Below are 27877 nucleotides of genomic sequence, written 5' to 3' on the forward strand. Positions count from 1 at the left end.
GGAGGACCCCCATCTACGAAAAGACACCCATGTAGGCTACATGTCAAAGTAGGCCTACTTCAAAAACGTCAATGAAGTCCACGGTCACAACACCACAGGAAGCTCCTCTGATCACGTCTAACCCAGATTTGGCACAAACAAGGGGTTGAATTCGATCTTTTTTTATTTCTTAACTGTTTTTATGATGTTTTGCATCGTAAAGTATATCTGTCTGTCATTAAATGTATCTATGAATTGAGTACAAAGGGACCCCAATTGTTTTAAATCCTCTTAGCTCAGTTAGCTGACCTTGTATTGAACTGTAGGGCCTACTTTCATGTGCAAACTGCTAATAAAGTATTCAATCAATCAATCAATCAATCAATCAATCAATCAATCAATCAATCAATCAATCAATCAATCAATCATCTGAAAACTATGTGCCAGGGATCCCCATACAAGATTTGTGTTGTTAAAATGTTTTCACTTATTTCCCAAGATTCTTCTTTTTGAAAATAGCAGATCTACAAGCTCACAACAACGCTTCGCATGTGAGCTTGTAATAGGTTTAAGGGTAGGATAGGTGGGCACTAGGGACATCTGGGCACCTCGATGTAAAAATGGCTATTTTGTCTAAAATGAAAATGTTTTTAAGTAAAGTAAAGTATACATGATTAGAATTATTATAATGGAAGCAGGAGGAGGTAGCTATTAGTAGCTATTATTATCTGGATCTTGTGATCATGTCTATGTCTATGTTATGTCTTGTATGATTACTGTGTCTTGGCGTTTCCTATCATCTGCTGTAACATAAATTGCCCAGTTTGGGACATAATAAACTTGAACTTGACCTAGAACATGCTTAAACATTCGATAATTAAGGTCTAATTCTAATATCCCTACAATTGCTACGCAAAGCCTGTATATCCAGTCATTTTGTGGCATAAACAATAAGTTGAAGGATACAATTAAGTCTGATAATGATGTACCGTGCTGCATGTTTGTGCATTTTGGACAAAATAGCCAATTTTACATCGAGGTGCCCAGATCCAGATGTCCCTAGTGCCCACCTATCCTGTATCCGTTTAAAGTGCTCAAGTGGTCGCTTCTTTTGGGCTTGTTTTCATAGAGCTGGTTGCTTATTTCTCTCACACAACCTGGCAACACAGATCACCATCATCACCCACTTCCCCAAGGAAGGAAGGAGGAACTAACCTAAGCTAGCCGCATGTGTCACTAGTAATGCTCTGCAAAAACCCGGCTAGCTATGTGACTCCTTGGGATAAATAACTTTGTGGAATCTCTACTCGCCTGGGAAAGTAAAGTTAGAAGTCAGGGAATACATCCAGGGCACAAGGAGGGGGCGCGTAGGGAAGGAAGGGGGCGAAAGGAGGCTTCAGAAGTGGAGCGTGGCAAGCTTTCTCTGCCGTGTGTGTGTGTGTGTGTGTGTGTGTGTGTGTGTACCAGATAGCTTGTTAGGTTAGCCACAACGGGGACTGACGTAGAATATGGCGGAACATCACCCGGCAGTTTCCTCCGACAACAAACACAAATCCTCCATCGGGGCAGCAGCAGCAGCATCTTACTCGGGGAACGGACGCACCAGCAGCACGGCGGTGGTGTCCGCCGGGGAGAGAAGCAGCGCCGGCGGAGGAGGAGGAGCAGGTCTGTCGCTCGGTCTGACGCAGCCTGCCGGCTGGCAGTCCCTGCTGTCCTTCACCGTCCTGTTCCTGGCCTGGCTGGCCGGCTTCAGCGCCAGGCTCTTCGCTGTCATCCGCTTCGAGAGCATCATACACGAGTTTGACCCTTGGTGAGTTGTTGTACACACACACACACACACACACACACACACACACACACACACTACACAATGGCCTACTTTGAGGAGTCCAGTCGGTTCCTACTAGACACAAGGCTGAATGGATCATCAGGCCATTACAAATCGTGACAAGAACAGCAAATAGTCCTTATTATGCTCTGGTGGAAATATTGTGTTTCCATCATCAGCCACCCAGTTTAACTACTGTCCCCAGGGCTGTCATATCAGATGGTCTGTCATATTACTTATTTTTACCCGGCAGCGCCGTATATATCATGTAACAACAGGACAAGTAAACTGGCAGCTTGTGTTGTCATTGGGAGCTGAAGGGGGGGGGGGTCTTCGCATCTCGCACAATGAATGAGGACAATGGTGACATAACGGTGCTTGGGTGACACTGTGAAGCGCTCTGTCGATAGTAATTATAGTGTTTTTTTTTATTTTAACTGGAAGTGGTAGACGATGATACTGTAGGTATACTGTAACTCAGTGGTTCTCTAACTTTTTTTTAGAATACCCCCTATAGTATAATCTTTTCTTAGAAAATGTCAACAGAAAGCCGTAGGGGAGTGGATGCTATGTAACCAACGTTTTGAATAATATAAGATTACAAATAAGAAATAATAAAAGATTTGCAATTAGTACCTCCTGACCTGACCTGTGCAGATTTATTTTAAACTGGCCATAACATTTGAGTGAGTTTTGATGTAAATATATTCAAAATAAAACTGCATAAACGCAAACAAGTATTGATTTCTGCAGAACAATTCTGCTAGTCAAGTTATTTTTTTTTATTGATTTGGTGTAACACACTACAGATGATCAGCAGATGCACAAAAAGTAAATGTTTCATTGAACATAACCTTACAAAAAAATGCATGTTTCCATTTTTGACTTTCTCTAACATTACCCACTGTATTATCTCCACCTACCCCTAGGGGTACATGTACCCCCTTTTGGGAAACACTAGCCTGCTCTAAGTCTAGCTAAATGCATGGTTGGAGGGGATTGTTGAATGAAGATTAGGAGAAAATATATCAAAATATTAATAACTATAGTTAAATAATAATTATACTTTTTGGCAATAGGAAATTATGTCCATGACACACGCTATTCAATATAAATGCTTTTTATTTTGGTTTGTTGAAGCATAAGAACCAAGGTGTTTACTCACCTTGCAGACTCATCTGTAAAACTTTGAGGTTCTCAACTGGATTCACTCACACACAGCATAATGTTGCTCTGACTGTTAATGCAGGGCATTCAGCAGAAGGGGAAGTGTTAGACCAGTGGTTCTCAACCTGTGGGTCGGGTCCCCACATGACTTTCGGGGATGACAGTGAAGTGACAATTTCAGTACTTTTCAGATCTTTCTAAAAGTGAGGGTGAGGATTTTTTACTTCCTCATTGAATACTGGTCCATGCAATGTGGTTTAAGAAGCTAACTTCAGACATAATGAACCACCTGAGAGTAATCTGGCACTCTGCCTAACCAGAGACGATGCTGTTCTTGCATTGATCATCATTTCGCTTTCTTTCCTTCCAAAGTGTTTTCCACCGTAGCTTCCGCCAGGAAGTGTCAAAGCCAGTTACATTTTACACCAAATGACTCTTGCCTAGCCCAAGTCTGTGTTGCATCATTGTTTATACAATAGAAACATCCAGTAAAATTATTATTCTTGGACCAGCACCATGTATCAAACAACCGGCATGAGGCCAGTTTTTTGTCTGCCTTTCAACAAATTGAGAAGGTGAAACTCTGTGAAGTGGAGAACCCAGAGGTTACATGGAGCTAGAATTTGAATATAAGCTGTATTTAGTTTTTTTGTATTATCTGGCCATTGTCACACGCTCGCACACGTACGCACACACTTCACACAATAAAACAAAGCCAGAACTACTGAGAGTGGGAATCAATTAGATGTCACAACAAAGTAAATCCAAGGTTGGGACATCAACCTTCAGAACACAGACTTACTTACACTCCAACATCTTTCTCAATGTTATTGTAATAATCTTTAGAGAGCAGAGCGAGTAAACCAGCCATTGTACCACCTGTGCCCAGCTTGTTCTCTCCCTTTATCCTTGTTTGTCCCTTTCTGTATCTCTCTCTCGATTCCCTTCTTTCTTTCTGGGATGTGCCATTTAGTGGCTAGTTAATATTCCTACTTTTCCTTCAGAAGTCATAGGTGGACCCCAGCAAAAACATACTGTACAAGAATGGCTATATTGATCTGAGTTTCACTTTTATCTCTATACCTAGACTTCAATAAAGACAGGTATTCTGGAACAAATCATCAGACCAAGTCATTTAAAAAAAAAAAATTCTTTGGGCCTTTTCTGCCTTTATTGATAGGAAAGTAGGCTGACAGGAAATGGGGAGAGAGATGGGGGGTGACATGCAGAAAAGGTCGCCGGGATCGGGAGTCGAACCCGCGACACACTGTCAAGCTGGATTACCAGCCTATGTCGTATACGCCTGGACCACTAGATCAGCAGGAACCCTCTTCTTTAAATTTTTTATATTTCGAGGCCTTTTTCTGATAGATAATAGTGGAGATTGACAGGAGTTATGGAGAGTGTAGGGGAATAACGTGCAGCACTATGGTCTGGCCGGCTGAGACTCGCTGTAAGGCATTAGATCCCACTTGGTTAGCACTCAAATCAAGTCTTAACAATAAAAGATATTCGTAGATTGGGTCCCCCAGAAATAAAAATCGTACTAATCGGGCTTCCTTGAAATAATTTTTTTTGAGAATCACTGCATTACAGCAAGGTCTGACAAGGACAGGGTTGATATATTAGTCATTTCCTGTTTCAAGCTAGAGTTTTGTTTGTACGTGTTCAAATGCAGTATCTGGTGTACTTTGTGAGGGTGAATGACCTAGCTCAATGATGGCACAAACATGAAATGCACGATTTGAAAAAATAAATAAATATATACATTTGTTTTGGCTTTTCTGCCTTTGTTGGATTATTTGGATAGTACTTTTGAGAGTGACAGGAAACAGAGAGAGAGAGAGACGAGGAGTGACACACAGTAAAGGTCGTCATGCTTGGGAATCGAACTCGCGACATACCGACTTTAGAGCCTATATGTGGTATGCGTCATGAAATGCACGATTAAAAGAAAATACTGTTGTGTTCATTCAATCTTTTCATTATTGAATTGTCATCTTTATCAAAGGAGTTTTTTTTAATCTGATTAATGACATAGTAACCAAAGCTTATCATTATTATAATGTTTGGTTCCTGAATAGATTTTTCTTAGTTTGATAAAAGTATAGTTTTTACTTGGGAGTAAAAAATATTCCGATTAGTAATTACTAATTGGCCCATAATTCCAATTATGTACTGATTTTAGCACACATTTTTAGCAAGGTCAAATTAAAGCATTGTGACTACTGTTAATGAATTACGTACTGTTACATGGCTAAGTTCGTACAGTAAGTGATAAGCACAACAAGTGACATGACATTTGTCATAGGTAGGGGCTGTGACCAAAGAAAGCGTGCCAGCATCTTTCTGGCATGCAATTCAATTGTAATGTTGCGCTGGAGTGCTCATCTTCCCAGCACCACCCCTCGCTCAGCACTTGGGCTCACTTGGGCGCTTCAAGCAGAAAATAGTTCATCTTTTGGATAGGAGCGACGTTCATAAATATCACGTTTGATCCTGGCTGACAACCCAACAGTCAGTCACCTTACAGTGGCAACAACAACAGATTTATATACATTTATATAAATGTAGCTAAATTACTGGTCTAGATAAACACAAATCTTTTGTAAGGGGTCAGCTATTGTTGTAAATCAAGTCTGCTGACAGCTGTCATCGTGTGTGTGTTAAAGACAAGTTATAATGATCAAGCGAGAAAGGGAGAGAGTGAAATTGAATATGCAGTGTTGCCTACTGTCTAGTTTTGTAACTTTACTTTAGAATGATTTTTTTGTAACATATAACCGAGAGAGTTAATTATACAACTTTAGCATGCTCTACTTATTTGGAAAAATAGCCTTATGTTACTCAGTGAAGGTAAATGCTTCAGTATTTCCAGAGCTTTTGTGACTAATATGGTCTGCTTTGATTTTGTGTTGGTATTTTGTGAAATATAATGCATACGCTTGTTGTAAATGTACAAAATATAACGACAACCGGTGTCAAACAGCATCGTGTAGCAGCACTAGATACACATAGACTGCTGTGTTACACATCATGCCTTTTTGTTTCTGCATTGTGTACTGCAAATACATTTCTTCATATCGGACCACATACAGTATAAGACAATGCCAATATATCTGCATAAGCCAATAGCGACCGACCAATATTAGTGTGGCTCTACTCGACACATGTATGAATGAATAATGAGCTCAATGGGCCACAAAATGCAGAAAAGCTAAATGGAGAATATCCTTTCATTATATAGATAATAGGAACAGTCTTGTACAAGATCGTTGTTATCCCTCTATGCATGAATTGAAGATAATGGGAAATAGGCTAGTGGTTCATGAGGATAGCACTGATAAAGTGTGTCTTGTTTGCTCCAAGGCTGCACTGCAGAAGTGGTAATCAGTTGTGCCACATTACAACAAGACGCACTTGGAGAATGGGGGTTTTATGCAGTCTGTAATGAATAGGTGTCCAGCCTTCACTGTTGTACAACTGTCTTAAAGGATTATGTTTACCTTTTATATCTGCCAGACAGGAAAAAGGTGGCTTCAAAGTTTCAAAGCAGAAGGGATGCAGACATTGGCGCAGAAATAAAACGTGTCTGTTTGAAATTGAATAGGAAAACAGAGCCCAGAGTTGGCTCCACTGGCTTCATTTATACCAGCTGCCAGCACAGATCTGATTTTCTTTCACATCGCCATCTCACATTTTCAATATTTTCTGTGGTGTTGGGATCTAGAGAGGGTAAAAATAAGTACCTGTGTGGTTTATTTATTTATTTTCAGGTTTAGACAATGAAAAGCTCAAATCCCTGTTTTACAGCACACAAAGACCATCCATTCCAGCCTGTGTTGGTTTATACCCAAATACTGTGATTTGTCTGATGATTCACTAGAGTAAACATAGTCTCCATGTTCAGTTGTTTGATGCCTTCAGCAGCATGCTCAGCATAGTGGATAAGGGTCATCACAGTTTGTACTGCGGGTCAGCTCCGTTGACATACTGTACTGCCTGAAACCTGATCCTTGAGTGTCAATAACTGTGCCAGACTTGGCTGTTTGCACATGGCAGAGAGCTTCTGCCCTGACTTGTAGTAACAAGCAGGGAGACACAGTAAATGGGCAGGTAGGTTCTCTGTTGGAAAGGGAGGAAGGCTGGCTGACAATGAGAGCCTGATCAACAGAACCACTGGGTGGTAGAGAGAGACCGCGTCGTGTGCCAGCCAGGGCACTTTCTCAAAAGAGTTTAGTACAGGATTTGAGCATTGTTAAGGTTTTTTCATGGCTTGGCCTGACTTGGTTTGTCTGTATGTGTGTATGTCCCCTCAAAAGTAGACCAATGTCACAAAACAGACAGCACATTGTTCTCGCTGCAAATAGTCTAAGCTCCTTGTGTACTACCAAGAAATGCCAGTGAAACTCATGAAGAGTGTGAAAGTTGCTATCATTAGTTGACAATCTATATTAGATAGATATACAGATGAAGTATTTATAAAGCTATCTTATGTAGTTTGTCAATGCGGCCGGGTGTGATGCCATGCCATCTGGATTTCCCCTGTACAGTATAATGGAGCTTTGTCACTAAACACCACATTGTGGTTTTTGGCAGCGTCTCTCACAAACTGCACACCTAGTGACTTGCTATCGATAAATAGCAAGTCAGATTGGGCAGGGAGGGTCACGGTTTTGGTTCAGTTTCGATAGCTTTTGAAAATTATAATTTTTATTTGAAAAAAATATTGAATAGTTCTTGTTTTTCCATTCAGACACATTTCATTATGACAATATTGTCTGCCATTATTTTCAAGGGGAAAAACAAACCTTATGTCACTCTGCCTTTTGATTATTTCTCTTTTATGAGAATTTTAAATGTTACGCTTACAACACTCAAAAGTGTTTTCCCTGTCTGCTGTGATGGAATACTTTGTTCGAGCTGTTGTGTTGTAAATAACGAGACTTTTCAACAAGGCTACAGTAAGTGGAAATAATATGTCAGAAGGCGAATCATCATTCTCATTTATTAGAACACTGTTATTAGACTGACTGTCTTTTATTTCTTCTCTTTTCAGGGCTTCCGATATATTTTTAATTTTTTTAAATGATATGCCCATTCCATCTCAAGTCAACCCCAATGCACATTCAGGTTATATCCTATCCTATCCTATCCCTATTTACTTGGCAGAATAGCAAACCTTGAAAACCTTTTTTTTCCTTTTCTTTGTGTCTGAAATAAGTATTTTGTCTGTGGCTTGTGTTTCACTAGGTAATCCTCTCTTCTGTAGATGTGGAATATCTCTGTTTCTCAGGCTACAAGAAGATGAAATCTGATGTTTAATTACGTAACGGCTCGGGGGAAGATGAAACATTCTAAGCTTACCATCGTTCATAGAGGAATAAGACATAATGGACAAAGCAACTAAACAATTCACACCCTAGTATCAGTAAAATAAATGAATTCTGAAAAGGAAAAGAAAGATGAGTTGTGCCTTTTCTTATATTACAGTTAAAACTGAATACACAGTAGTACACCTGACTTTCTAGTCATCTTGGGACAGAATAGTCTTGATAGAAAGTAACATTAACATAATAATAAATATGTTAATGTAATATTTTCCCCCGTTTGGAACACTGATCTATCTCTACTGTGGTCATGGTCACCCTTTGTTGGAGAAACAAACTCAGCTTCAGCACATATAGGCATAGTTCGCCCTTTGTATTTTTCCGTCTATAATTGCTTGCTTTTTAGTCACACTCACTGCTATTTTATTTATTCTTTTCATTTCTCTCGCTCTGTCTCTCTCTCTAGCTTGAATACATATGTTTACCTGCTTAGGGCTCTGACTTGCTGCGACAGGGCTGTAGGCCACAGCCAATTTATGGTCCCAAAATATGTGTACATGTACAAGCACATTACACAGTGATAATGAAGCAACAGTGCAATAAACCTCTGTGTTCCTTTCAGACATCTCCAGATAATGTCTTGTGGTTCGGTCTTCTTCGCAATGTCAGTCTAGGTTTATTTGAAAGGCTATGGTTTCGTGCTGTGAGTAAAAGTAGCCTCCAACTACACAGTGTAAGGTAATAATTGTACATGTTTTTTTATTGTTTGTTTTTAATGCTTGTGTTGTATGATTAGCCTAATGTGAAGAGTGCATGGTGGTGATCGTGAATCTGTGTTCCTTTGGGCTGATTGTTAAGAGCCGCATCATGGTATCAACTTATCGAGCTGATGTGGTTTGATTTCATGCATTAGCTAGCTGACCTGCCTAAAGAGTGATGTTTAACACACAGGAAGGATGGAGATATAACCCTGCTGCAGATCTAGATATTGTATCTTCAGGATGTGTTTTTATCAGATAGAGGCCTGCATGACTTCATTTCTGCTTTCCTCAGCCAACATCTACTCTCACATTACCGATCTCTCTAAACGGCAACATTTGGATTCATTCATCTTTTAACTTGCACTACTCAAACATTTGGCTGACCCCCTCAGCTACAGGTGGTGTGGTGGTGTGTGACTGAGAGGATAGAGGTTTGACTTCAGGAAACATAATGCACAGGCAGTAGCCCCCCCAACACACACACACGCACGCACGCACGCACGCACGCACACACACACACACCAGAATCTCACTTAACCCATTAAAACCGGGAACGCATCTGTGTAAGCACTTAAACCATTGTATTATTATAATTATGCTATTCAAAAATTGCAGATATAAAAGCTCATAGCATGGCACAGAGTGCCGTGCTATGAGCTTGTAGATCTGCTATTTTCGAAAAATCGTGAACATTTTTGCAAATCTTTGAATATACATGTTATTAAAGCGAACATTTGTAACTCAAATCTTTGCTTCTGGGGGTCCTTGGAACAAAATATTTTCAAGTGGGGGGTCCGCAGCCAAATGCATTTAATTTTGGAGGTCCTTGACATGAAAAAGTTTGAGAACCACTGATATAGCAGCATGAGTTTTTCAGAAAACTGTTAGGCTTTAGAAGACATTTTGTAGAATCGGAACCTCAGGCCTTAATGGGTTAACTTATTTTCCATACCCCCTATTTTCCCTCTCCCACTATCCTCTTCTCTCGGTCCTCGACTGCGGCTCGGTTTGCCCCCGTCAGCGGGTAATTGGCTTCTGTTGACATCTCGGTGGGACTTTGCTTAGTGTATGGAGATGGGTTGGTCTGACCCCACTTGCATTAAAGAGGGAGAGAGTGCTCCCTGCAACATGCAAACCGTGTGGAGTTAGCCTCCACTTCCATGAATTGAATAATGCTGATCATTTATATCTAGATTATTTTTGGTATATTAGTGTTGCTAACCAAGCACCAGTCATCCATAATGAAGTATGCAGTGTACTTGCACTCATATGAGTAATGTTCTTACAGAATATAAACGAGTAATAGAGCACCGAAGTCCTGACGTCACTGCCACTAGAGGGTGCTGTTCTGCTGGTTCGTGGCTTTATTTTTGGTGTTGAAATCCCCATTGGGGAATCTTAGATCGCCTCATATAAGAACTGTGTTCCAAAAATAAAGACACCACCTCAGCGATTTTACTCATATGGATATGAAGAATCGACTGAAGGTGGAAATGTACACATTTACCCAAAGAGTAACACAATAAACGCTAGAAATGAGTCAAATGACCGAAAGACTACATTTCCCATGAACGCCGGCTGCTGTAGGGACAGTGATTTCAGACCCGGAAGTGTAGTTCTTAAGACTTTTAAGGCATAATTAATTCAATTTCGCCAGAAACGGGCTGTATCAAATATGAATGAATATCATAAACGATGCAGAGCCACTCCCCCTGACAGAAACGCCAGGGTGGTGTGTTTATTTTTGGAACACAGTTCTTATGACGTGATCTAAGATTCTCCAATGGGGATTTCAACACAAAAAATAAAGCCACGAACCAGCGGAACAGCGCCCTCTAGCGGCAGTGACGTCAGACTTCGGTGCTCTATGTTTGTACAGAATATAAACGAGTTATGTTCTTTCAGAATATAAACGGGCACTGGCTTACACAGGAACGTTGCAAGTTGGGAATTCATGTCCCACCCGTTTATGCAATACCCATTGTACTTGTACAGTTGTACAGTGGTAGTACTTGTTGTCCGAGTACCCAGTGCGGTACCCACTACCATGCAATCGATTGACTAAATATGGAGATACGGGGATATCTCATCATATTTGGAGAATATCTCCATATTTGGAGTTATAATGGAGTTCCGTTCCGTTCCGTACACACAACCACTTACTGATTTGTGCAACGGCACAAACATGACACAAAGGTCGGCCAATCCGTGAAGCCAATGGGACAGGTTGGCCAATCATGGAAGCCGATGCCTACGCCCGCCCAAACACAGAGATTTGGGGCATCACCACAGACCCACAGACACAGACATTCATGGTTTTTCGGTTCTTGACAAAAGTTGGTACAACCAAACATGGAACTGCACACCCTGCCGAAAACGCCAAGCTTGTGGTCAATCAGTTGGGTGGTGCCCGAGGTATGCCCAGGACAGTCCATACAGACAGACAGACTGACAGACAGTGGTTTTGTGAAATATAGATAGATGATTGTGTAAAACGTGACAGACATATTGGACCAAAAGGTTGAATATCTGAGTAATATTTATTTTTCTCATCGAATTCCAGTCTGTCTCTCAAAAGAGAGTGCTGACAGTGTCCCTCTATGCTGCCAGTGTGTTGGTTTCACACAGTTGTAAAGGAGGCGAGTGTGAGCTCGGCTTTTCTTTTGACTTTACCCGGTATGTACTGTAGACAGCGAAAGTGCAGCGACAGAGGCATACGCACAAGCTCCTCAGTAGAGAAAGTGCCACTGCCAGGAATTTTACTTCAGCCCATGTAATGTGACTTTAGTGACTTATACTTTCTGCTCTCCTCAGGGTTTCATTCTGTGCAATGTGAGAGTTTTGTTGTTTTTTGATTGAATTCCGTGGATGACTCACTCAATCAGTCCAGCAACCATTCAACGTCACTGAGTTTCGACTTATGTTTATTTCCACATTCCACATAATAGTTTTCATAGTGGGAAGTCTGGTGTTTCCCCTCACCAGTTTGCTCCATCTCTCCGTTTTCCCATTACCAGTTCTCTCAGTTCCCCTCTGTCCTCTTTCCCTTTTCCAGCTGCTGGAGGCTGCCATGTGACTAAGCCAACTCCTATGTTTAAAGAGGGCAGTGAAACAATCTCGATATGATTTCTCTTTCCTGCACTTATGACATGTTATCCACATCAAAAGTGCAGGAATTTGACATGGGCAGGATCACAGAACTCCTATTTGATTCTGTGATGGGATACAGTATCTCAAACGGCATTGCTCTGCCATGCCTGGATTAGTGCTCTCCTTCCTGGATTAGGATCAAGTCTATCTGACCCACGTTTCCCGTTATCTTGTGTGCTAGCATCGATTTCATTCTTGTTGCCGTTCCCATCGGATTCAGCGTCTGGTGAGGGTGTCTAGATGGGCACGGATTACCAGCCATCATAAACCAGTGTGCATGCCAAGTTCCTGTCTCCCATCACCAGGCTAGTAGTGTCGTAGTTGTCACAAAGCAGAATGCAGCTACACAGTGATTGAGTATTCCAGTCTATGGCCTGGAGTTGTTTCTCATTATCAAAATGCTCCCCTCACCAGTACTCCCACCTCAAAGCTCAAAAGCAACACAAACATACTAGTTAACACAGGTGCGCCTCAATATTTTTCGAAGTTTCACAGGAATTTGCTAGCAAAAATAAAAAAAGCTTATATTTGTTGATTTCCACTGTGAGCTTATTCGCCTTTGTGTATTGAAGGAAGCTTGACTGACCTTGCATACTGCTTTTCAGCAACGCATGGCTTCCCACTTTCACTTGTATACATATTCGCAGTCACCTTGCTGCCCCATGCAGTACAACAAACATCTTTTATAGTGGGCCATTGAGCAGCTCCAGTGGATCAGCTGAGAGGTCAGTTCTGGTTCTCAAGGGTACCTGAACAACAGTAGCTGAGTGGACGACATTACTCATTCACCTTCCATAGAAATACTGCTCCGGGATTTGAGATTATGGCCTTTGGCTGACATGGAGTATGTTTTCTATGCTTCCTGTTTCTTGGTATTCTGCTCTTGTATGTCCAGTTTAAATTTTTCTCTGTAAATGCCACTCTCCCCTATGTGTAAATTGAAAGTGTTCAGAAAATAGTAAACAAATACATAGATTACAGTGGGGAAACTACTCTTGAACTGAACTGATGCAGAGATGCTTGCTGTCTGCAGGATATCACTGGGCTGCGTTAGTGGAATGAGTCAGTCAGACCCCCTCTTCGTATCAGTGATTAGGGGTCTGGGCTCGGTACTGTGGGTCAGTACTGTACACATCAGCAGTGATCAGGAGAGGGCTGATGGGAGGCCAGGAGGTGCTGATTCTTTCTGAGGCCATTTACTTTTTGTGAGGCTCACAGCCTGCCTCCGAGACAACTGATCCGACACCACAATCATTCAGATGGACTGGGGAAATAAATTGACTTCTATTCTGTGCGTTCACCATGGGCACAATTTTCTTTAGTTGTAGACACAACATTGCATCAGTCTATTTGAGTGTGAAAATAAAACATGAACGTAACTATTTATCAACTATATTTATTTTATTATTAACTATGCATTTTATTTTGTATGTAATGTTTTGATCTAGACTACTTGATTTGATCTCATTTGCAAATTCGGGTTTTGCTGTAGATGGTATCACCCATGCCTGTTGCCGCAAATGCTAATCATTATTTTTTAAACTCCCATTTCAAGCCATCAGGGGGAACTGACAAGCAGACAGCAGGTTTACAGAGGCAATTAAACTGGATGACTGACAGGTCTAACTACAAGTAGGCCTACCTCCAACTCAATTTGAAACAAATATGCTGTGCTTGCAGATTGTCCCACTTGATTGAAGAGAGTCATCCATTGCCATTATAATCCACCTGCGTGCTACTGGGAATTAAACAAGTGCTGTTCGTTTCTGTGTGTTGGGCTGTGAACAAGTGGTTGGGATTTGTCATGGTTCATTTGAAGAGTAAACAGATGTAACCTGGTTGGCTGCCAGCTTGTTTTCACTCTCTCTTTAACTCTGTCTTTCCTCTCTCGCTCTCTCTCTCCTCCTGAGATTGTAAGTCCTATCATTTTCTCGCTCTACATGTTGCATAAACGAGACGGATCAGTTCAAATCGCTGTTATCTCCTCAGGGTTTATGTTGCTAGGCTTAACACGTACACATTATCCATAAGCACACACAAACCGCACAACGTGTTGGCTCAGGTAAAAAAAAAAATCACTGCTTCGTAGTAGGCAAGAGCCCTCAAGGGCAGCAGCTAGCATAAAACAAACATCAACCGGGAGTTTGCTCATCCAAAGCAAACATCAGTGTATGCAACATTACCTGTCTAATTACACAGCAATTACAAAGTTTTATTGCCAATTTAAATAAGCAATCTCGATCTGTGACTGGGGAAGGGGCAGCTGATGTGTTTATTTCTTCATTAGATCATATCACCATGACGCCAGGCGGCTAATGGGAGTGCAATGTGTTTGTCATATCACATTTGTCACAGTTCTAACAACAATAGCCCCCTTTTCCTCCAGGGGCTAAGTAGGCCGGGGATGGGTGATACCAAGCAACTATCAATACCTCTACGAAAAATATTAGACTTCTCAATCAACACCCCAGCTGAGAAATGGTCTCCCATTGGCCCAGGATCAACAGAATTGTTATTTGAGATACATTTGTTTGCGATGGTGAAACAGTACCTAGTAGCCAGTTTGGCCCTGCAGTTGGGAAACAACCTAACCATATCCTTCCCCAGCGCTCTACTGTATTTCCTTGTTATTTATCTATGTGGCTGCTCTCCAAAGCTCCACATGACTGGTCTACTAAAAGAGGAGAGGATGAGCGTGCACTATAGGGCTGTGACGTAATGGCGGCAGCGGGATCTGATTCCAGGAGGTTGGGGTTGGCTGTCTTAAGGATTAGCGAGGCACGCCACGAGGCAGGTGCTGGAAATGTGGTTTTCGGGCTGTATTAGAATGTGACAATGCCCCCACCGAAGGGGCTTCCCAAGTTCAGTTGGGCGAAAGCCCGGCCCAGTGGCGATGGAAAGCCCCACCCGCCCGTATAGTTCCATATATAGCGCCACTGAGCAGGGACGCAGGGAATCTTGGGTAGTGAAGGCAAAGACTTTGGCTGCCATGTTATTTGTGTCCATAGTGGCCACTGATATACAACATTACATAGTGGGGCTTTAAGCCCATGAACATAGGATGGAAGAAAATCAATTACTTAACTTAAACTTAACAATGATTATTGTTTATTTTATACCACATACCATGTGCACAATATTCACCAACAAAAATAAATAAATAAACTGGTAATGAGCGCAACCCCACGGTGCACACATAACCACGGTAATGCGGTTATTTTCTCAGCCCTAGCGTGCACCCATACTGCCTCACCAAAATGTTATCATCCTAATTAAAACGACAAACAAAGAAGCAAATTAACATAATAGCAAGGCAAGGCATTACTAAGCGTTCACCAGCCATTAGGTTGCCGGTACAGGCTGCCAATTAAAATGGGCCAAAGTGTGATTCTAGCAGGGATCATATCTCTTTGTTGTAGCCCCGTCAGACACCTCTCCTATTCCTGTTTTTCTCTCTGTGTCCTTCACTCTTGTTCACTCTGTTGTCCTCTTCGTTGGTCATGCCTGAATATCAAATATTTTTTCTTTTCTCTTCCAGACCCCTCTCTGTCTGTCTCGCTCTCTCTCTCTCTCTCTCTCAGTGTCTCTGGCTCACCTCCTGGCCTCTCCTCCATGGAGAGAGGACTAAAGCCTTTCATGTTTGTGGTGGTGATGTGAAGTGAACATATGGGGATGCCACTGAAGGAGTTCTGTCTGTCATCTCATGTCCAGATAAAAAGATTAGAAGAGTGTGGATAAGTGGATCTATGCAAATGCTGCTGTATCCTGTCTTGCTATGGTTCATGGAGCCTGTAATGTGGGGGATAGCCAGCTGAAATCCACCAAGTCCTGTACGCTTCTTAACCACTAAAGAGTGTGGCTATATTAGACCCTCCAGAAAAATGCGATTATTCGATCGCATAATTTCCCGCATAATCAGCAAAATGCCGCATGATTACGCCGGGATATTTTTTTTTCAAAAAGGCTTCATCGCATCGCATCGCATAATATGCGCATATCACATAATATGCGCATCGCATCCCATAGCATTGCATAATATGCACATCGCATAATATAATAATTATAATTCGCAACTTTTATGTTGCCGATAATCAAGGATTTTATCCCGCATAATCAAGGATTTTATCCCGCATAATCAAGGATTTTTGCCCGCGTTTTTCTGGAGGGTCTGCTATATGGTAAACACAATCAACGTTGTGCTCCATTTTCTAGCGCTTACTTTGTTTTGTTTGCCCATTTACGCGAATTTAACTGACCACCTGAAATATGATGAGACATGCAATAAAGTGTATTACTCAGTATATTTCATTGCATATTACTCCTGAATTGGCTTCTTATATTTGCCTTAGTTTCCATGTCTTCGAACTTGCATCCCTACTGTATGTACTGTGTGTTTCAGTGAACCCCAACCAAAGGAAGATTGTGAGGGCATTCCCGAGACGCAAGCTATGAAGTTGTTTCACTAGACCATGCAGTGATTTTCAGTCCGAGACGCAAATGACAAATACAATACTGGACCCTGACTCAATGACCATGGAAAGATATAGCTTCTTTAATCATGCGATCACAAACCGTAGCCAGGCCTGTGACCTCTAATTTAAGAAACGGGACTGTAGGCTTTTCTGTGACACACTGCCGTTCTATTCATAAATTATTCATAGAACATACTTTCATCACTATTTCATATTTTTTTCTGAACGTGACCCGATCGACTCCTATGTTACAGGGAATTTCGTACTGGGTTTCATCATGCTTGTACACATTAAAATCCTCAATCCGTTTGTAAGTCCCGAGAGTGTATAAATGTAACCAAATGGACCATTAAGGGTCCATTTGATTACATTTGTACACTCTCAGAGTTAAATTAACACTGAGGATTTTTACTGTGTAGCCCTCGATGCTGATGACTCAGCAGGGAAGCCAGTTGCAAAGCCCTGCAGCGGCCCAGCCCTGTTTAGCTGTCAACAGCCTGTTTATTCAGTGTGTGTGTGTGTGTGTGTGTGTGTATACAGCAGTGATTTCACAGCCATACACCTCTATATATTATTCAGTCATTTGTGACCTCAGACTGAATCTGCCAAAAAAGGAGTCGAGGGAGAATGAGGCGAGGAGAACAAACAGAGATGGGGAGGATACTAGAGGGCGACACAACGGTAGCCAGTGAGCTCATGCTTATGCTGCCATTTTTTTTACGACCCAGAAACGGAGCAAACGCATCAGCCTCAATGGAACGATCGGTCACATCTGCAACGCTAAGTAACCAAGACGAGGCCAGCCATCAGCGCTCCTCTGTAATCCCGGCTCAATAACGGCTCAAATGAATTTTATGATCAGAAACCCTCTAGGCCTAGTAGTAACCTTGACAGGTCTGAGTCCAAACCTCCCTATTCCTAATAGAGCTAGATTAAAAGATCAGCTGTCAGTCGGCCCCAGCACAGTACAAAGACTTGCACTGCCTTTTCATACTACTTCAATCATTTTATTAGAGCCTGACCAATATATCGGCCAGACAGATATATTGGCCAGTGTTTGACTTTTTTCAGTATCTGCAATTATGCAGCTGATGTTTCCCAATGTATAACCACTTTCAACCTTGCTCCCTACTCTAGGCATGTCATTATCTAGGCAAAAGTTAAAAAAGAATATTCCAAGACAGCAGATCTACAAACTCACAACACGCTGATGTTGCGATGATCAACAATGTTTTATGTAATTGTTTGCCTATACAGTAGGTTAAATGTTCTCAAATAGAAACTAAAATTGATTAGAAAACTTTGCACTGTTTGACAAAATATGGCAAAACATTGTTATCTGTGGGCTAGGACTCTCCCAAAATGGGATTGGCATCGGACCCAACAATCTGGCATTGGTCAGGCTCTCATTTTATGGCGGTACTGTAGGGGGGGGGCTGATAGGCATGAGTTACTAAACAGCCGTCCTCAGGCCAAGGCTGCAGAAATATGGAAGAAAATGGCCTCATCATTCAGCGGGAGATATGAGAGGACAAAGTGCACGCTTCAGACCACTCAAAGGCAGACCACTGCCAGTGTTGTAAACATGACAAACACAGAAAGGGGGGGATGTGTACAGTATTTTACAGTTCACGGTAGAGCCTCGATGATTTTAGTTGGCAGCAGTGCTGACGTTTGTGGGTTCATTTAGTTTTGATAGGGTCATAACTTCTTGAACCTCTGTTAGTGCAGGGTCTCGCAAACACAAACTAAACTTAGGCAAGCCTTCGAATGTAAAGAAGATAAATGTCAAACTTCGATAAAGTCAACTTTAAACTTTTGTTTAAACCAATTGTATGATCATAATATCTGCTCAACACTCTATAACTTAGTGTGCGACCTGTGCGGCACTATGAGTATTCGTGCCAAGTACAGTCTGGGAGGTGATGATGCTGAGTGTGCTCCGGTGTGGGTAGGTTAATGGTTGTTATACGTGTTTGACATGGAGGTAATGATAAGCTTATGGTTCCACAGTGAGTAAGTAACACATTATGTTGCCTGGCAATGTGTATGCACTATGCAGGTATATCTGTATTGCAGGTCCTGTAGAGTACAAAATTGCCCTTTGTACTCTCTTAAAATCTGAATAAACAGTTATAATACCATTGTGTTTGACATCTGGCAAGGCTGTAAACAAGGCAATGTAAATAATGTTATATACTATCGTACATATAATTGTGGTTAAACTTAATTGCATGTTTAACCTGCCTAGGTAAAATAAATGGTCAGCTTTGAATCCACACCAATGACACCATGTTTACTAGGCAGACTAGGCAGTAGCTCTACTCTGTGTTGTAAGCTGTGTTGAGGGTTAAGTGGTATTCAAGAGGCAGTGCAATCCTTTTGTTCTACATCTTTGTATGTATGCTGAAGGTGGTCTATGCCTGTACTCGAGCAGAAAAAGTATCTAGTGCTCAGGTTTATTCTGTGACTTGAAGACTGTACTCTACTGTTAATGTAGTATGGTGGGCTGCTGTTAGATCAGCCTTTTCATAGGATTTTATGAAAGTACCAGAAAAAATAATTATTTGAAAATGTGCATCCCAGAGAGACACCATGACCCTTGGTGTGTGCACAGCGCGCGCATTAGTCTTCATGGCGTGGCATCTGTACTTTGTGGAATGTGAATGCACCTGTACTGTGTGTGTTAGGGCATTCACAGAATAGTCGAATATTCGAATATCAAACCGACTATTCGACTATCAAACCACTATTCGATTATTCGAAAAAAAAATGTTTTTTTTAAGATATTTTTTTAAAGTGGCTTTTCTAGAGCAGACACGCAGCTGTGAGCTCTGGTGTGACGTCAACTCGCATTCCTTGAGTCGAGTCATCAATGCCATTGAAAAAAAATTCTTATAATCAAACCGAATAATCGACTATTCGAATACTTTTGGGTCGAATAATTCGAATACCATAAATCACTATTCGTTAATGCCCTAGTGTGTGTGTGTGTGTGTGCGCAGTTATTGCCTCTTTATAAAAGTCATACTGTATCTGCCTTGTGAAACTAAATCACTATGGTGTGTGGATTGGAGCATATAGCTGAGGAAGTGAGGCAACTTCTCATTAAATAATCATGTCTGTGCTGGGGCTATAAACACAAGACCGCTACTGCCTTTTACTGACCAATCAGCATATACTAGGAAGGGGAGAATTTGAAAAGGAGAGGGGTTACAGTAGGTTCTCCTGTTCATTCATGTATATGAGATCCGTAGAGTTCATCCTCTGCAGAGTATGACTGCACGGAGCAAGTTTCATGGCAATCTGTCGATTTAGATTTTGAGATCTTCTTGTGTTTAAGTGGAAATTGTGGTGCTGGAGGTTAGGCCATGAAGTCACCAAATCAGCAGGGTTCATTTGCCATGCAGATTCAGACAGGGCAAACTCCATACGTACAGTATTTATAACAAAGTATATGCAGCCCTATGCCCTGCAGTTATGGAGGATGCAGGATTTCAGCGGTGATGATTAAAGTACTTGAGCCGCACTATAATATCCTGTTTTGCCAACTCATCAGCAACACAGAAATGTATTATAACAACAAATTAATTATAACTTTATGATCAGACATGACTAGGAAATGTCAAATAATTGTCTATACACAGCCTACGTAGGTCTTACTACAAACGCATGGACCTACATACAACATATTTAGTGTGTTTTCTGCATCATAATCTTAAAAAAGAACAAAATGTCGGTACATTCGGACAGTTGAACCCTTTTCTTTTATGTAGCAGGGTGCAAGGCAGGAATGACCGTTTCGAACATCAAAACACACTATATTTGCCACTGAACAAATATTGTGCTATCAATCTGACGTGGAAATGGCTTATTTTAACAATTGCATAACATTGTCAGAGGTACAGTCAGTGCAATATCTAGTTTATTCAATGCTTTTATGAGTTTTGCTTGATTCATAAAAAAAGGATATATAAAAAAAAAAAAAAAAGGTTCGTGCCCATTGGTATGCCTCCTCTCTTTGCTGCAACAAGGTACAACATCAGTCATTTCCCATAGGGGACAGTTCTAGGACATTGCTGAGTAAATACACTTGGGGTAATTGCATGCTGTATGAATCAGGGTCATAACACAACTTGGTTTCTAAAATTCTTGCTCAGCACCTGTAGTGTAGTCTGGTATATGGTATATTTAGCTGTACAGAGTCCAACCACTTTCTCCCATTAGGGGTGTCACGAATCACGATTTAAATTCTAAATCGATTGAAATGAACGTATGCAGGTTCGCGATTCCTGCAGTATTTATTTTCTATTCATCCCTTGCATGCGTAGGTCCAGAAGAAGCATGCTGTCATTAGTTTTTCTGTATTTCGCGCGCAAGGGAAGACTGCACAGCTGGTATGTTGTATGTGTGCACTGTGCATAGAATGTACTACCTTCAGGGATTCTGTCAGACCGATAAGACCATTCAACTGCTCCGACCGCAACAGATGGGACCTTCTCACTCGGCTCTCATCGGAAAATAATTACTGTGGGCTTCCGTATGAAAAGTATTACTGTTTATGTTGGTTCATTTGTCAATTTCAAAAGAGCAGTATTTTGTGTCCGTCTATTGCAAAGCTTAGCACATTCGTCAAGTAAACCATTGACTTATGTTAAAAATAAGAGCATTACTGAAGAGCTGTGTGATGCATGATTAACTGCCTTGAGCAACACCGAGCTACTCGACCATCACAGCACACTACATGTTTGGGAAATTGAGAATCCACTAATGCAGGGGTAGGCAACCTTTATTATCAAAAGAGCCATTTTTGGCCCTAAAGATGATTAAAAATCTGTCTCGAGCAGCTTTTTTTGTGTGCTTAGTATACCAGTAAGCCAGCAACGTTGGTGGTGAAAGCAAACAAACCAAGCATTAATAAATTCTTTATTTTCCTTCAATGATTAGTTTCTTATTTTTATCTGGTGTATGGGCGACACGTTTTCTTTACTAATAACTCTACTTTAATAACTTAACTTTATGCCTAAAGTTAAAAAAAAACAGAAAGAAAACCTCTTATTCCTTTGCATACGTCTTTGCCCAAGTAACTGAGAGCCACGGCAGAGGGCCCAAGAGCCACATGCGGCTCTAGAGCAGCAGGTTGCCTACCCCTGCACTAATGGCTTGAAATATTCCCCATATATGATGTTTACACAAGTGACAGTTTGGCAGAGGTGTTGAGGGAACCAAAACTTGTTGTTATTCAAATAAACAAGCATATTGAGAAACTATATAACTAGAAACTCTTTTTCTTTGCAAATCAGACTTGGTAGTCTACCATGGCAGTGCTGCTGGTGAAACAAATAAAAAGAAGTGGATTGATTCGTGGTCTTAATATTGAATCGTGGATTTTGAGAATTGTGACACCCCTATCTACCATGCATAATAGAGCACTTATACTGTAAAATCCTGAGTCTTCTTAACTTAGGGGTCAATTTTATAGTGTAGGAGGTGGTCTACCTAGCAGGTAGACAACCTTGATTCATTTTAGATGGCTAACTGTTGAACCTCAAAAACCTCCTCAGGACCCTATCTCTTGCTGCATCACCCACAGACTAGAGACAGGTTTACATTAGAGCACGTCCCAGGCTGGGATTACATTTGTCTACTCGCCAGAAAAGTTTACGTTGAGTAAAGTATCGTCTCTCTGCCCCTATGGGCTTATGCCCTCTGCTTCAGCCTTCCCCTCGAAGCGATTTTACTGAATAAATGAGGGTGACCACTCTCTGTGGTAATTTCCCAATCCATCTCAGTTTGTTTAACGCGCCTGGCTCCGTCAGCGGCCCTGGGTTGAACAGTGATTAAAATTATGATCCGTTATCTCTCCTAATACCTCCTAACCGCAAACCGAGTGGACCGTTTTGGGTCACTTTGGTCTGAAAATATTCAGTCTGATTTATTTTCCTTATGGAAAACCACAGTGTGTGTGTGGATGGCGGGGGGTGGTGGTGTGGCAGTTGTTTGTTCATTTGTGCTGACTGCTGAAGCCCACCCTTGGGTATTGTTTTTTAATAAGCCAGTCACGCTCAGGCCTGAGTCATCCTCATTAAGTCCCACTGCGTGCTCCTGCTTAACACAATGCAGAATTTTGGAGAATTTGATGAAAATGACAATAAATATATGTATGGTGTGAAGCTGGATTTTATTTTCTTCCCCTGAGCTCTAAGCTGGCTTAGTCTCTCTTCTCTGGTTTTGAGCTGCATCTCATCTCTAAGTTAAATAAAGAATAACGGGATAGGGAGAAGGCATCTCCCACTCTTTCTCCATATCGTTGCCTTCGGCCAGAAACCTTGTATCACCAGCTTTTTATGTTTTTTCTTAACTCTTAGTTAACTCTTTGACTGACAGAAATAAAACATTGTTTGCTAAGCCACTGCTGGTGACTTTTCGTTTTCCTTACCTTTTCAACTAGTCACAGAATATTTATCTCCAGTATGATCGATCCCCTGATCGTTGCTAAACACGGAGGGTTTCTCTGTGCTTTCATCGCGACCCCCCGTTTGCTAGTTATAGGCCGTTGAATTTAGCATGTCTCAGAGAAAATCCAGGGAGGCGAGAAAAAGGTGTTTTTCCAAATCGAATAATAAGGAAGTGAATGGTGAAGTGAATGGTGAAGATCTTGCGATCACGTGATCTCCTGGATCTGTGTGTGACTGAGAATAAAATGGCCGCTCATGTATTGGCGAACAGCGCCATCTAGCGTAAAACCACCGAAAACAGAATCTCGTCATTCTCGTCATTGTCAGTGTGAGCCTTGGCAAAATATGACGAGAAATCTCGTCATTGGCAGTCAAAGAGTTAATGACAGAGATCTCCGTCAATGGCAGTGAATGTGTTAATCATCACGTAGTGTCTACCATGCCCACTGCTCAGGACTGTAATTTGTTTAATTTAAAAAAGTAATTAACTCACACATAATACCACATAATACCTCTGATTTAAAAGAACAGACACAATGCAAACATGGCTTCACTTGGATTACTTTTATTTTGTCCGTCTACTGGGGGAGTCGCCAGCAATTTTCAATCTGCCCTCATGCAGAGTTCTTCTCCACAGCCAGCCTGTGTGTTTCTGTTGGACCGTGATAGGAGTCTGATATAGGCCTTTGTGTTTCCTGTAACAGGTGTTTTTCAGTGTCCTCTCCCACGATGCACTATGGCGTCTTCTCTTTGATTGTCATGGCTATGCACAGCCGGGGGAATGTGCAAGTCCTCCATCAAGTCGGAATACACATTTCTCTCCTTGTTGGTCCTCTGCTCACCGCCTTCCTTGTTTGCCTTTGTGCCACTGTCGTGGTCTTCTGTCACCATGCCGTCTCCTCTTCCCCTGCTCCTCAAACTCGCCTCCCCTTAGTTAGCTCACTTTTCCTCAGCCCTGTCTGGTTTATGCCTGAGGTAATATACTTGCAGATCGCGTCGCACACTAAAAATGGCAGATCTATAAGCTCGCAATGTGTCGCTGCGAGGCATTGTGAGCTAGTAGATCTGCTATCTTTAGTGTGTGACACGATTCACAACCAAGTATACCTTAGGATTTGTGTGATCCTTTCTTTGCCTCTGGTTTCCCCTGTGTATCCTTTTGTCCTTTTGTAGTGAAGTCGGATCGGTAATGATTCTTGAACGTTAATTATGCATATATATATATATGCAAAGTATCTCTACAGTTTTATAAACATTCATCTCAACCCGGCTGTATCTTCACTTTTGTTTTCTACTGTGCTCTCCAGACTGCATCTCAGCATGACCTTAGATCATTGAAACATTTCTTATACAGAAGGAAAGCCCTATCAACCATGGACTTCATGGACTGTGAAATAAGGTTTTACAAAAGAAAAAAGTAGTGGGGTGGTCGGGCGCAGAATCTGGTCTAGTGATTACAATGAGGCATATGTGTGTGTGTTTGGGGGGACAGACATGGGGAAGAACTGAACCAGTATTGCTTTCATGTTGACTGGCCTCATCCCGTCTCCTAATCTAGACCACAGACCTCCATGCTCCACTGATCACGCGTGCGCGCACACACACACACACACACACACACACACACACACACACACACACACACACACACACACACACACACACACACACACACTATGGCTGCCAACACAGCAGCACAAGCTAGCCATTATGTTCTCAGCATCTCTCCCCAGGGCCTCCGACCCCTGCCTGCTCTCCTCTGGTGGCATGGCTAGTAGCTGAATGCACTAGACAGCATGGTGTGTGGAAGTTAATCTATTTCTCTCCACTTGCCTCAGACCCCTGCCTGTATTGTAGTGTTATGATGTTTCTTTTTTTTTAAGCTATAGATTTTGTTGTCTGAAGAATTCCCCTCTTACGGAGAATAAAGCCAAACTTGGCAGACCAATAGCTTTTCTCTTTCCCCCAGGCTGTTTCCGAGTTACATTGTGCTGCCTTGCTTTATACTGTAGGTAGCTGGATATCTTGATATTTTGGGCATGTCATCACAGGCAAATATTTTCAAAACATTTAATCGTCGTACGAAGAAGTACAGTATATAGGGCTTAACTGGTTAATAAGATAAATGCTATAACGGTGTTGTACAGTTACAGAATGTTGTCCATGTCTTTATACTGCCTACTACAGACCCATGGCTCTCTACAGTATGCCGTGGGTTCAAAACCTTTTTTCTGATTGTGGCATGGCCCAAAATGGGTCTTATTTTGCCTGAAAACCACCCATACTGTTCAGACAAACACTGACATCCCATAGTGTGACAAGTAGCCTAATAGCATCCGTCACAAACAAGTTATTAACTGTGTGACATGGAATATATTCCTGCCCACTATAAAAACCTGCCTTTTAGCCTGGGTTAGTTAGTATCTAGCATGTAACAGTATGTAGCCTGTCACAGCAGGCCATATGTTGCACCAGCTTATGTTGGCTGATCTCTTTTCTTCTGTTCTCCAGGCATTATGTTGAATCCTTTTAAGGGCACAACCCTGATTAGCCAATGTCTGACCATTATCCTATTGCTTCTCCTCAGAACCATTGAGCTTGTTGCCGGTTACCAACCAAGCAGTGCTGTGGTCTGTCAACACAGGGCTCAGACTGTTGCTTTTGTCTGTTTATGAGCAGCAGCGAGAGGAGTGCATATTATTTGCTTGTTTCTTTGCGTGGGTGTTAGCTGTGTGAATTGTACAAATGCACTGTATCAAAACATGTAATCCAATGCAGCATGATGCTGTGCTGTTTGGCCACAAAGTACAGTAAGTTCATGTGCGTGCGTGCGACTTTCTCAGCTGGTACTGAGCCAGTAATATGATGCATGATATCCATTGATGACATCATGTCATCTGGGATAACAGGCTGAGACAGAGAAGAACACGAAGGACCGGCAGAGAAGAGAAGGTATTACGTCAGAGATTAAGTCACTGAGGGAGGGAGATTGAGGGAGAAAATGCAGACAGAATTAAGGGGGAAATTAACAGGAGAGAATAACATACTGTAGGTCATAATGACTGAAATGAAGAAAGGAAGCGGGTCGACGAAACATGAGTGAAAAAGTGATGAAGAGGGAAGTGATTGAGAATCATGATGAAGAGGGAACATGTGCACAAAATCCTCCTGTAATAATAGCTCAGATTTATATAGTGCTTTTCTAAGTACCCAAGGTCGCTTTACATAAAAGAAAAGGTGGGAACCAACTTTATGTGAATTCCTCAGTGTCAATTAAGACTCCAATTTTGACCAAAAAGCTCACTTAGCGAGTTATATTGACGTTACTGTGTGGCTGGCCTGTGGTATAAATCAATGGTTTCATATATCAAAATGGCTTATCTGCAGAGAGATATCAATCTGTAAGCTTCCCAGTCGTGTGTGTGTCTGTGTGTTTGTGTGTTATGTGCCTGTGGCTGTCAGTTGGGCAACACACTTGTATGTGTAGTGTCAGTGTGTATGGGTTTGCATCAGACAACAGCTGCACTGTATGTGTGCGTGTGCATGCCTCCCTCCTGCCACCTCCTGCCATCTCTTCAGAGGCTGTGTGTTTTTTGGTCCCGCTGTGCTGGGCTCCCACACAAGGCTTTCTGAAGTTGCAGGGTGCGTGATGTCCCTGCAGATGCTGCCGGCTCAGCGGCTCCCTGCGTGGCCTTTGAAAAATATTGTGTTATGGGCGACAGGTCATTAAAATGTGATGCCACCCACAGCATTGACTGTTATGTGTCCCTTTTGCTATTTTGCACAGTACGGCAGAGCAATTTGGCACAAAGGGTAGGTGGCGTCAGTGAGGCAGGGGGGGACTGTTGGCACAGACTGGAGCACCAAGTGAATAAGGCAATTAAATGACATCAGTGAATACAGGTTTCACAGGCCAATATCAGTAGAGAAAACAACTCCATATGTTTAACTTTTATTGGACTACACTTTGATAACCTATGGATCTTTGTCAGGGCAGCATGGACATACAGGAGCAACTCCACTACAATTATTTGAAAACTTTAGTTACTAGATTTTGATTATTAAAAAAATGAAAATAGCAGATCTACAAGCTCACATGTGAGCTTGTAGATCGGCTATTTTCAAAAGATTTTTAAATGCACTTGAAAACTTGAAATGGGCCATTTCTGCATAATGAGTACTTTTACTTTTGGTACTTTAAGTACATTTTGATGCCAATACTTTTGTAATTTTACTCGAGTACATTTTTTATTCCGGACTTTTACCTGTAACGGAGTATTTCTATATTGCAGTATTGATTATCTTTTACTTAAGTAAAATAATTGAGTACTTTTTCCACCACTGATGATTAGTCAGGAATCAAGCCAGGTATCTAGTATCTTACCAGCGTACTGTGTGTGTGGGCACAGCTTCAGAGCAGCCTCTGTGTCCTGCGTTAGGAGTTACAACTAACCCATATCATCGTTCAGCTTTTACTTCATTAAAGCTTTCAGCTGCATGTGGGTGAATTATTCACAAATATCTCATTTATATACACAGTAGCTGATCCTTATTTAGCCAGCACAGGTTGACTAGAGGATGATTGGTGCTTAGACATTTCCAGATACTCTTCGCCCTATTTTAAACTGGAGAGCTCCACTTATTAATGATGGTGATTTGAGATGGGTTTAGTAGTGGCACTGATATTACTACAAAAAATATCTAATGCATGCCCTTAACTCTAGGTGTTTTC

The 27877-nt window shown here is 41.6% G+C and overlaps 1 protein-coding gene across 1 annotated transcript in view; it reads left to right on the forward strand.

Moving 5' to 3' along the window:
* Nucleotides 1–1177: 1177 nt before the first annotated feature.
* The window catches only part of LOC308084575 (dolichyl-diphosphooligosaccharide--protein glycosyltransferase subunit STT3B-like), a 62131-nt gene continuing 35431 nt past the window's right edge, over nucleotides 1178–27877 (forward strand). Inside the window, exon 1 of the mRNA XM_080427287.1 lies at nucleotides 1178–1789. Within this exon, the coding sequence (XP_080283413.1) occupies nucleotides 1488–1789 (302 nt within the window). The 5' untranslated portion in view covers nucleotides 1178–1487. The remainder of the gene's footprint in view (nucleotides 1790–27877) is intronic.

This window comes from Gymnoscopelus braueri (assembly GCF_963280865.1).
Source record: "Gymnoscopelus braueri genome assembly, chromosome: 4".
Lineage (NCBI taxonomy): Eukaryota > Metazoa > Chordata > Actinopteri > Myctophiformes > Myctophidae > Gymnoscopelus > Gymnoscopelus braueri.